The following is a 12,932-nucleotide window of genomic DNA, read 5'->3' on the forward strand; positions in this document are numbered from 1 at the left end:
AAAAAGTCTGACAAGTCTGACAGAAGCCAATGGCAATAATAAGCAAAGTATCATTTTCTGTAGAAAGCAATTGCTTTATTTTCTAAAGATCTATAGCTAAATATCTAATTTACTACAAAATGCATTATTTTTACTCAAAGTCAATTAAAGTTATTCTGTATTGCCTACATAAAATATTTTCTACATATGCTTCTTTCTCAAACACTAAATGACCCATTTACATTGAAGGATAAATTTCTACCTTGTGATGCTCAGCACTCCTCTGGTTCTACTTAATACAGCTATATTTATCTGTGCCATTTTTTGTAAATCAGTGGAAATACAGTCTGAGAGAGAGAGGATTTTGTGTTTGGGTGCATAAAGAAACATCCTGTGGGATAATAATGGTGAACATTCTCCCCATATTCCTTGTGCTTCTCTAACTTACCATCTATCACCATTATCATTTCTTCATTATAATGATACACCTACATGATTATATTGGGAGTGGCACCCTGGGATGGTCATTGAACCTAGTGTGTGTTAGGAGAGTATGTGTTATCACATGACAGAACTGAGCACACATCCCTGGTCAAGAGAATGGCTCAGCATGAACCTGACATGTGTCCACCATCCTTTTCCCTGCAGCAGGTCCACAGCATGGTGGCCATGGCCAACCACACGGTGGGGATGGAGTCCCACCTCATGGCATTCTCTGAGACCAAGGAGCTCCAGGTTGCACAGGGCTTCCTGTTCTTGCTGATTTACCTGGTGGCACTGGTGGGGAACCTTCTCATCATCATCCTGGTCACCATGGACCAGTGTCTCCACACCCCCATGTACTTCTTCCTGAGGAACTTGTCCCTCCTTGATGTTTGCTTGTCTCAGTCACTGTCCCAAACTTCATTCTGAACTCCTTGTGCCACAGAAGCACCATCTCTTTCCCAGGATGTGTCTCACAGGTCCTGCTGGTAATTCAGTTTGCTGGAGCTGAGCTTTTCAACCTTACAGCCATGTCCTATGACCGCTATGTAGCCATCTGCCACCCTCTGAACTATGATATCATCATGAACAGGGGGTCTGTGTGCAGATGGTAGCTGTCTCCTGGTTCCTTGGGGGTTTATTTGGGGTCTTACACTGTGCAGGAACTTTCTCTCTACCTTTCTGTGGCTCCAGAAAACTCCCACAATTTTTCTGTGAGGTCCCGTCTCTGCTGAAAATTTCTTGTTCAAAGTTGCACGTCACCATTGATGTGAGCGTGGTCACTGGAGTCATATATGCACTTTTCTGCATTGTGTCAATGGATTTTCATATGGGTACATTTTTAAAACCGTCACAAGAATGCCATCATCACAAGGGAGGTCAAGAGCCTTCTCCACCTGCATGCTTCATCTCATGGTGGTGACCATGTATTTTGTGACTGGTGTTACTGCCTATTTGAAGCCAGTGCCTGAATCCCCACATCCTGTGGACTTTCTGGTGTCTGTTCTCTATTCTGTTATGCCTCCATCTTTGAACCCTATAATATACAGCCTGAGGAACAAAGATGTCAAAACTTCTCTGTGCAAGATTCTATGGAAAGTACCTCATTATAAGTTTTAAGGGGGAAAATAATAGAACTATTCTCTAGGAAGGATCAATGACATATCTTTATGAATTGCTGTTTTGTGGGTTTTTTATGATGTATGGGATCATTTGGATGTAAGGTAAATAATTGAATATCTTGATTTGTATAGGTATGTATTTTATTTAGAAATACTACAATGAGGTTTATAGGTTTATGACCATGAATCGTTAATGATTATCTTAGAACCAACATGAACTTTCTTGAGCATGAACTCAAGAGTGTATACAGGTAATTTGGACATCCATGGCACTGTAGCAGGCTTCTGAATGACCTATGAAGTTCTCCTTTGCCAGCTCCTCAGAAACTGTTAACATAATTCTCTACTTGGCTGGTGGTCACAATTCAATTACATCAACATTCAAAAAAACTGAAGACTAAAATTTTCCTCAGAGAAGGACATGTCTGTGGGAGAATGGTTTTACCTTGCTGTCACTGAAGCTGGAAGTGATCCTATGCTGCAGAATGAAGGGAACTTCTAGGGGTGGAAGAAGTGAGGAGACAAATTCTTTACTGGAGACTGCACAAAGAAATATGGCCCTGATTGCTCCCAAGATTCTAGTGCATAATGACCTGTGCTTGTAGAATAATGAATATCTTATTCTAAGGCAGGCAACTCATATGGTTTATGACTACAAAAATGTAAAACAACCATAAACCTAAAATCAGAATTTCTGGCATAAGCATAGATATAAATGCTAAGTCTCAGTAAAAGGTGATGAAGATTGGAAACAAACACAATTCTTGCTCTCACAATTTCCACAAAATGGCAAAAATTGTCATTTATCTCCATTTTCATGTTATATTCCATATTTTAAGTGTTCACATACAATATAAATGTGTTTATTTTTATTTTGTTATTTTAACTATATTATTATAAAATTATTTATTTGAAATGTTATAAGAACATTGAATTTACTTGCATTTCTTCAACTTACCAATTCCCTAATTCCTGTTTTTGTTGTTATTCTATTTGTCATGATTAGTATTTTGGACTGCTGATTATTGTGCCAATGTATTTTATCATTGTTTATATCATTCTTTGTATATTTGAGAATAAAAATTAAAATAGATTATTACTATGTGGAAGGTTTAAAAATAAATGAAAATGTTTTATTTAAAAACTAAAATTATAAAGAGAGATAAAGGCAATTTTACACAATACCTATGTCACCAAGCCTGGCACAGCCGTGGGAGAGAAATCCTTCATGTGGAAGGAAGGAGATGAAGTTAGCATTGAAGTTGGCCACAAACTGCCATGTTTTTGAGTTCTCGTCAAGGCAATTAGACACGAAAGATAAATTTCAATAGAAAACATTCACATTATATAGGAAGGAAACAAACTATCTCTATTTACAGGTTTCCATATCTTGTCCAGGAATCACACATTACCAATGATTTAGCTTTCTGTCAGTTCAGTTACTTATAGTTAATGAGAGTCAGAATACATCAAATGGAAAATTATAGAAATAAACAATGCACAAAATTTAAATAAATGTTCTAACAGTACTTAATTTTTCTTTTTCTAATACTATTGCATGTTAATTTCTTACTATTCCTAATTTAAAAATTAAAAATTATCCTAGGCATTTATGTGTAGGAAAGCCATAACATACCAGGTTAAGTACTATATGTGATTTCTGGCATTCACTGGGAGAGTAATAACATATCCCTACCTTACCTGCTAGAACTAGTAGGGCAATTACAGTATGTGAAAACACTATCAAAATTCCAAATATATTTTGAAGAAAATTATATTCTGATCCTTAAATTTTATTTTTATAGTGATAAGGGACTTCAAGCATTCAAAACAATCTTGAAAAAATTCTGAACTCTTACTTTAAAAGATACAACAAAGCAACAGGATATAAAACACTGGCATTCTTTTCATCTTTCTGTTCCCATTTCTAGTGCCCCCATTCTTTCCCACCTGCCTACTACTATTGCCCTTCTACACTCCTGGTTTACCCTCCACTTATTTACATGTATTTAAATTTGTGATTGATAGCTATATATAACGATGGAATCCACCAGGGTGTATTTATACAAACACATAGTGGAGTATTTTTAAACGCATTCTGCATTTCATCCCTCCTCCCTCCCCTTCAACTTCTTTCTGTTGAGCCTCCCTATACCTTCATGTTATCTATCTAACCTTTCCTTTCTCCTCCTCACTGTGTCTGTGTTTCAGCATATGAAAAAAATTTCAACCCCTGAGTTTCTGATTCTGGCATATCTCATTTAGCATGATGTGCTGAACTACATCATTTGACTGGCAAGTGCCAAAACTTCATTCTTTTTTATGACTGAGCAAATCTCCATTATGCATATTTTCCATAGTTTCTTAACCCATTCATCTATTGATTGGCACCTGGACTGGTTACATATTGGTGCGGTTTCGACATGAGGTGTTGACAAAAGGTCATATGTGAGACAAAGCAAGAACGCTCAGATGAAGTGATTGGGTTATGACAGCTTTAACCTAATCAGTGCATTAATCCACTTGAATGGATTAACTGGGTGGTAACTACAACTAGGAAGGGTGTGGAGGCAGAAGGTGGGTCACTGGGCACGTGCATTTGGGGTATGTATTTTGTCCCTTAAGAGAAAGCTCTCTGCTTTCTGGTGCCATGTCCTAAGGTGCTTTCCTCCTCCACAAACTTCCACATGAAGTGCTGCCTCACTTCCAGCCCAGAGCTATGAAGATGGTCTTCCATGACTGAAACCTCTGAACCTCCCAGCCAAATATACTTTCCTCCCTTATGGTTTACATATGAGATGTCTCCAAAAAGTTTATTTGTGTGGCTATGCAAAAAGTTTTAGAGGTGAAATGATTCTATTATGAGAGCCTTAACCATCTTGGAGGTAGCTGGTCAGATAGGTTGTGGTCATTGGGGGGTGTGCCTTTGGGGTATGTATTTTACTTTGGTGCAGGAAATTTCTCTTCTTTCTCATGCCATGTCCCCAGCTGCTTTCCTCTGCCACTCACTTCAGCCATGATGTTCTGTCTCACCTTAGGCTTCAAGGAATGGAGTTGGCTATCTGTGACTGAGACCTCTGAAATTGTGAGCTGCCAAGTGAACACTTCCTCCTTAAAATTGTTCTTGTCTACCAGACTTAGTGTTGCATATCTTTAATTCTAGCAGTTTGGGAGTCTGAGGCAGGAGAATCGTAAGTTCAAAGTCAACCTGAAACAGCTTAGTGAGGCTTTGTTTCACCAAAATTAAAAATTAAATAAAAGGGCTAAGAATGTGGCCCACTGGCTTAATTGCCCTGGGTTCAATCCCCCATACACAAAAACATTATTCTTGTCAGGTCTGTTGGTCACAGCAGTGAAGAAACTGACTAAAGCAAATTTGGTTTTAATGGCAAAAAAGTTGACTGAAAGAAATCTTGGGTATTATGAGTAGCACTGCTGTGAACACTGATGTCACTGGATCATCGCGATGTGCTGATTTTTGTTCTTCTGGATGAATACCTAGGAGTGGAGTAGCTATTTCACATGGTGGTTCCATGCCTACTTTCTGAGGAATCACCATACTGTTTGCAGAGTTGTCACAATAACTTGTGGTGCCACCAACAATATATGAGTAAACTTTTTCCCCAAATCCTGTCATTTATTTTTATTTGTACTTATGATTATTAAAATACTGAGATAAAATGTCAGTGCAATTTTGGTTTTCCTGAGTGCTAGGGATGTCAAATTTTTAAAATATATATATATATATATAACAAATAAATATATTTGTTAGCCATTGTGCTGGTTTTTTTTTTTTTTATTGTAAACAAATGGGATACATGTTGTTTCTCTGTTTGTACATGGCGTAAAGGCATACCATTTGTGTAATCATAAATTTACATAGAGCAATGTTGTTTGATTCATTCTGTTATTTTTTCCCTTCCCCCCACCCCTCCCACCCTTCTTTACCCTCTATACAATAGTTCCTTCCTCCATACTTGCCCCCCTCCCTAACCCTAACTCTAACCCTTCCCTCCCCCCCATTATGTGTCATCCTCCACTTATCAGCGATATCATTCGCCCTTTGGCTTTTTGAGATCGGCCTATCTCACTTAGCATGATATTCTCCAATTTCATCCATTTGCCTGCAAATGTCATAATTTTATCATTCTTTATGGCTGAGTAATATTCCATTGTATATATATACCACAGTTTCTTTATCCACTCATCAATTGAAGGACATCTAGGTTGGTTCCACAGTCTGGCTATTGTGAATTGAGCAGCTATGAACATTGATGTGGCTGTATTTCTGTAGTATGCAGATTTTAAGTCCTTTGGGTATAGGCCAAGGAGTGGGATAGCTGGGTCAAATGGTGGTTCCATTCCAAGTTTTCTAAGAAATCTCCACACTGCTTTCCATAGTGGCTGCACTAATTTGCAGCCCCACCAGCAATGTATGAGTGTACCTTTCTCCCCACATCCTCGCCAACACCTGTTGTTGCTCGTATTCTTGATAATCGCCATTCTAATTGGGGGTGAGATGGAATCTTAGGGTGGTTTTGATTTGCATTTCTCTTATTACTAGAGATGTTGAACATTTTTCCATATGTTTGTTGATTGCTTGTAGATCTTCTTCTGTGAAGTGTCTATTCATTTCCTTAGCCCATTTGTTGACTGGACTATTTGAATTCTTGGAGTAGAGTTTTTTGAGTTCTTTATAGATTCTGGAGATTAGTGCTCTATCTGAAGTATGATTGGCAAAGATATTCTCCCACTCTGTAGGCTCTTTCTTCGCATTGCTGATAGTTTCCTTTGCTGAGAGAAAGCTTTTTAGTTTGAATCTATCCCAGTGGTTGATTCTAGCTTTTATTTCTTGTGCTATGGGAGTCCTGTTAAGGAAGTCTGGTCCTAGACCCACAAGGTGAAGATTTGGACCTACTTTTTCTTCTATAATCTGCAGGGTCTCTGGTCTGATTCCGAGGTCCTTAATCCATTTTGAGTTTAGTTTCGTGCATGGTGAGAGATATGGGTTTAGTTTCATTCTGTTGCATATGGATTTCCAATTCTCCCAGCACCATTTGTTGAAGAGGCTATCTTTTCTCCATTGCATATTTTTGGCCCCTTTGTCTAGTATGAGAAAATTGTATTTATTTGGGTTTGTGTCCGTGTCCTCTATTCTGTACCATTGATCTACCTTTCTATTTTGGTACCAATACCATGCCGTTTTGGTTACTATTGCTTTGTAGTAGAGTTGAAGATCTGGTATTGCAATACCCCCTGTTTCACTCTTCCTGCTAAGAATTGCTTTAGCTATTCTGGGTTTCTTATTCTTCCAGATAAATTTCATAATTGCTTGCTCTATTTCTGTAAGGTACACAATTGGGATTTTAATTGGAATTGCATTGAATTTGTATAGCACTTTAGGTAGTATGGCCATTTTGACAATATTAATTCTTCCTATCCAAGAACATGGAAGATCTTTCCATCTTCTAAGGTGTTCTTTAATTTCTTTCTTTAGTGTTGTATAGTTCTCATTGTAGAGGTCTTTCACCTCTTTTGTGAGATTGATTCCCAAGTATTTTATTTTTTTCAAGGCTATTGTGAATGGGGTAGTTTTCCTAATTTCTTTTTCTGAAGATTCATCACTTATGTATAAAAATGCGTTGGATTTATGGGCATTGATCTTGTAACCTGCTACTTTACTGAAATCACTTATGAGTTCTAAGAGTTTTCTGGTGGAATTTCCTGGTTCCTCTAAATATATAATCATGTCATCAGCGAACAGGGATAGTTTGAGTTCTTCTTTTCCAATTCGTATCCCTTTAATTTCTTTGGTTTGTCTAATTGCTCTGGCCAGAGTCTCAAGAACGATGTTGAATAGAAGTGGTGAAAGAGGGCATCCCTGCCTTGTTCCAGTTTTTAGGGGGAATGCTTTCAGTTTTTCACCATTTAGAATGATATTAGCCATGGGCTTAGCATAAAGGGCCTTTACAATGTTAAGGAATGTTCCCACTATCCCTATTTTTTCTAGTGTTTTGAGCATGAAGGGGTGCTGTATTTTATCAAATGCTTTTTCTGCATCTATTGAAATAATCATGTGATTCTTGACTTTAAGTCTATTAATATGGTGAATTACGTTTATTGATTTCCTGATGTTGAACCAACCTTGCATCCCTGGGATGAAACCCACTTGATCATGGTGCACTATCTTTTTAATATGTTTTTGTACGCGATTTGCTAAAATTTTGTTGAGAATTTTTGCGTCGATGTTCATTAAGGATATTGGTCTGAAATTTTCTTTCCTCGATGAGTCTCTGTCTGGTTTAGGTATCAGTGTGATATTGGCTTCATAGAATGAGTTTGGGAGATGTCTGTTTAGTACTTTTGCCTATTAGTTGATTGGGTTTCTTGATTTGGGGTGTTAAGTTACTTTAGTTCTTTATATATTCTGCATGTTAATCCCCTGTCTAAGTAGTAGTTTGCAAAGATTTTTTCACAATCTCTAGGTTCCCTTTTCATGCTCTTTATCTTTTTTTTTTTTTTTTTTTTTTTGCTCTGCAGGTTTCTAATTTAATGCTGTCCCACTTGCTGATTCTTCGGTGTATTTCTTGCAGTTTTCAGGTCTTGTTAAGGAAATCATCAATTTACTGCATCAGTAAATTGGAATACTGACCCTGTTTTCTTCTAGCAGCTGCAAAATTTTCTGGCCTCCTAATTCTTTGATCCACTTTGATTTGACTTTTGTGAAGAGTGAGAGACATGGATCTACTTTCATTTTTCTGTGTGTGGACATACAGTTTTCCCAGCACCAATTGTTAAAATAACCATCTTTTCTTCATCATAAATTTTTGACACCTTTGGGAAGTATCAGATGACATTTGTTTCTGTGCATTATCTTCTATTGTTTCATTGATTAGCATGTCTATTTTGATGCCCATACCATGTTGTTTCTGTTATTATAGTTCTATAGTATAATTTGAGATCAGGTAATGTGATGTCTCCATCATTCTTGCTCAAGATTGTTTTAGCTCTCCTGGGTCTTTTATTTTTTTCAAATGAATGTTTTTCCTAGTTCTATGAAGAATATATCTGATTTTTGATGGAAATTGCATTAAATGTATGCAACTCTTTTGGTAACATTTTGACAATATTGATTCTTCCTATCCAGGAACATGGGAAGTCTTTCCATTTCTAAGGTCTTGAGAGAGATATAGAGGGGCTCAGGCAATCAGGGCAAAATGTGAGCGAGAAGGTCGTGGGCAGGAACAGAACAAAGGAGCAAGAAGAGTGTCTTCTAACAAAGTCAATTTCCTGGCTGACAAAAGCACTCATTGACACAAGCAGGGGACCCAATCAGGTAGACATGTTTGTATTTGTACTCTTCAGTGGGAGACCCAATAGGAAAACAAACACATGGACACAGGGGACACCAACTAAAATTAGTGAGCAGAGTGTGCGAAATTTCTTTCTTAATGTTCTGTGGTTTTCAACATAAAGTCCTTCTCCTACTTTGCTAGATTAATCCCAAAGATTTTTTGGTATCTAGGTTATGTAAAAGGTAGCGTTTTCATGATATTTTTCTTGTCAAAACTGCTATGGAGTATAGGAAGCTATTGCTCTTGAATCCTGCTTATTTGCTCAATATATCTACAATCCCTGGAAATGTCCTTGTGGAGTACTTTGGGTCTTCCAGAATTAGGATCATGTGTTCAGCACACAGTGTGACTTCTTTTTTTCCTAGTCATATGCATTACTTTTGTCTTTTTCATCATTGTTTGGTTCAAGTTTCAAGGACAATTTTGAAGAGGTGGAGTGAGAGAGGATATTCTTCTCTTTTCCTGAATTTAGAATAAATATCTTCAGTTTTTCTCTGTTCAGCAGGACATTGGCTTTGGTTTTACTGTATTAAGCCCTTATAATGTTGAGGTCAATTGCTTCTATCCCTGCTTTCTTGAGTGTTTGTAACAGGAATGGGCACTGGATTTCATCAGGGGCCTTTTATGCATCTACTGAGTTGATCATATGATTCTAGTCCTTAATACGACTTAGGTGGTGAATTACCTTTGTAGATTGGCATAGGTCATGTCGACCTTGCACCTCTGGGTAAAAACCCACTTGGTTGTGGTGGGCATTCACACTTTATTTTCCACAGTCAAGTTATGCTAAGACAAGATAATTATTGCTGAGAGACCAAAAAGGACACCTGTAGATGGGAAGTGAGACAGGTTTAGTGGGAAATGCTTCTGGGAAAGGTCCAGTGGTGATGGACTGGACAAGTAGCTCTTCATTTTCTCCCAGCACCTAGTGAACTTCACCAGAGAGTAGCAACCCTGGGCTCATGTCGCTCTGTCCACTGGTGGTCAGGAAGAGGAGCCCTTATCCCCTATACAGTGCTTCACTCCAAACCAGTTATCATAAGGAAGGGGAATATAGGATATGTTTTCTTCGTTTTATCATATGACCAGAATTCCAAGAGTCACACTAGTGCAAGGAAACAACCTTCTAAATTCCCCCTAAAAACTGGAACAAGAGAGGGCTGCCCTCTTTCACTACTTCTATTCAACATTGTTCTTGAAACACAAGCCACAGCAATTAGACCAAAGAAATTCAAGGGATATGAGTAGGAAAAGAAGAACTCAAAATATCACTTTTTGCTGATGACATGATTCTATACTTAGAAGGTTAAAAAAAATCCACCATAAAACTTCTAGAACAAATAAATGAAGTAAACAAAGTAGCAGGATATAAAAGCAACACATATAAATCTAGAGCAATTCTATTCTATGAATAGAATGAGAAATTACAAAAACTATCCCATTATCAATAGCCTCAAAAAAACACTTGGGAATCAATCTTACAAAAAGGTGAAACACCTCTAAAATAAAAGTACAGAATAATAAAGAAAATCTTAGAAGATGGAAAGTTCTCCCATGTTTTCAATAGGCAGAATTAATATTGTCAAAATGGTCATACTTTCAAAGGAGCTATATAGATTTAAGTCAATTCCAATTAGAATCCCAATGACATTCCTCATAGAATTAGAGAAAGCAATCATAAAATTTATCTGGAAGAATAAAAGACCTAGAGTAGCCAAAGCAATCTTGAACAGGAAGAGTGATGCAGGAGGTATCACATTACCCGACCTTAAACTCTACCACAGGGCAACAATAACAAAAGCAGCATGGTATTGGCACCAAAACAGACATGTAGACCAATGGTACAGAACAGAAGACACAGAGACATACCCACATAAATACAGTTATCTCATACTACACAAAGGTGCCAAAACTTTACAATGGAGAAAATATAGCTTCTTCAACCAATGGTGCTGGCAAAACTGGAAGTCCATGTACAGTAAAATAAAATTAAACCCCTATCTCTCTCCCTGTACAAAACTCAACTCAAAATGTATCAAGGATCTAGGAATTAGGCTCGAGACCCTTCACCAAATAGAAGAAAAAGTAGGTCTGAATCTCCATCACAATGGATTAGGACCACACTTCTCTAACAAGACCCCCATAGCGCAAGAAATAAATGCAAGAATCAATAATAGATTCAAACTAAAAAGCTTTTCCTCAGCAATTGGAAAAATCAGTAATGCTAAAAGAGAGCCTAGAGTGGGAGAAAATCTTTTCCACATGCACTTCAGATGAAGCATTAATTCCCATAATTTACAAAGAACTTTTACTTTGCACCAAAATTACAAAGAACCCAACCAATAGATGGGCTAAGGAACTGGGAAGACACTTCACAGAAGAAAATATACAGGTGATCAACAAATACATGAAAAAGTTCTCATCATCTTCAGTAATTAGAGAAATACAAATCAAAAGTACCTTAAAATATCATCTAACTCAAATTAGATTAAATTTCTGTTATCAAAAACCGAAGTAATAATAAGTGTTGGCATGGATGTGGGGAGAAAGGCACACTCATACATTGCTCAGTCCTCAAATCAGAGAATATAAATATTATAATGGACCAAAGGTAGAAGAAGATAAAGTAGGGGAGGTGTGAATGTGTCAGATATACGCATCTGTAATCTTCTTAATACTTTTGCATATTTAAAGTTTGAAATCAGTTTTCTATATTAGTGTACACTTTTAATTTCTGGTAATATGAGTAAGAGGTTAGGGAAACAATCCTTCCACATCATAAAGCAAAAATAAGGCCTACCAAGTCTAACCCATAAACAATAAGGAATGAATACTGAAGCCTTTTTATCTTACAGGCAGCTATAGATGCAGGTAAATTTGGGATTTAATTTTAAAAGCCACAAGGGATGTAACAGGCTGAAATCAAGGTCCTAGACCCACGCTGTGCACTCAACTAACAGCCCTCCCCAGAGAGCTGCAGCAGCAAAACACTGCATACTTGGGATACTGACAAAAAGAAATTCAACTATCCCTAACCTTTGTACTCAGAAGAATGTGAATCTTTGCCTTAATCCTGAACCAAGTAAACTATTTTTTCTGAGAAGTTATAAACACATTTCAGTTGTCTCATGGACATTTAGCACTACAAGCATTTAAAAAAATGTCAACTAAACTTTTTATAATTTAACTTTTAGTTCCTCAAACTTACATTTTATAGTTTATAGCACACTGTTTATAGATTAAGTTAATAAAATTCTTTTTTTAAAAGAACTGAACCTTAATTTTTACTTATTTTTATGTGATTCTGAGGATCATACCCAGTGCCTCACCAATGCTAGGCAAGCACTCTACCACTGAGCTATAGCCACAACCCAAATTCTCTTATTTTTGTATTTTGTTATTGTTTTATCACGAGAATTTTGAAATTGCTGTTACCTTGTCTCTAGTAATAAGATGCTTCACATCCCTAAATAGAACAAATTAAAAAAAAAAAAAGATGCCTGATATCAGCAAAACATTCCTTTAGGAATGCTCTTTACTTTTTCCTTATTTTAAATAATATCTTTCTATAAAGAAATAGTATTTGAATACGAAATAAATGTACCTTAAATTATGTGATCTTTACTTTGACTTACGGTTTTCTGAAATTTTAATAAATTGTGTATGTTGTAGATCTTTTTTTTTTTAACATTGGGTTGGGGACCTTGTTGTACCTTAAGACTTTAGATTTTCTGTGGTGATACTCATCTATTATCTTTAATGATATATTTCTCCATTTACATTTTGTTTTTTCCTGAATTGCCACTAGAAATATAATGAAATTTCTAGAATGTATTATCTCTGAATATCATGATATTCCAAACAGAATATTATTCCTTTATTGTTTGATTTTGTTAACATTATCTTTTAATCCTACCAATTTCAGAAAGTGTACTTTTTCATAATATCATAAACTAAATTTCATTATTTTTCAAAATAATTCAGTTTTTACCTA

At 36.6% G+C, this 12,932-nt stretch overlaps 1 protein-coding gene across 1 annotated transcript; it reads left to right on the forward strand.

Annotated features, from left to right (window-relative positions):
- Positions 1-682: 682 nt before the first annotated feature.
- On the forward strand, positions 683-3,875 carry LOC306652179 (olfactory receptor 14A2-like; the record flags this gene model as incomplete). The annotated part of the gene is given in 4 exon segments (XM_079125201.1): positions 683-853; positions 856-1,050; positions 1,053-1,231; positions 3,849-3,875. Coding segments are annotated over 4 exon segments (570 nt in total). The 5' UTR covers positions 683-684.
- Positions 3,876-12,932: the final 9,057 nt, after the last annotated feature.

This window comes from Sciurus vulgaris (genome assembly GCF_902686455.1).
Source record: "Sciurus vulgaris genome assembly, contig: HiC_scaffold_138_arrow_ctg1, whole genome shotgun sequence".
NCBI classification, from domain to species: Eukaryota; Metazoa; Chordata; class Mammalia; order Rodentia; family Sciuridae; genus Sciurus; species Sciurus vulgaris.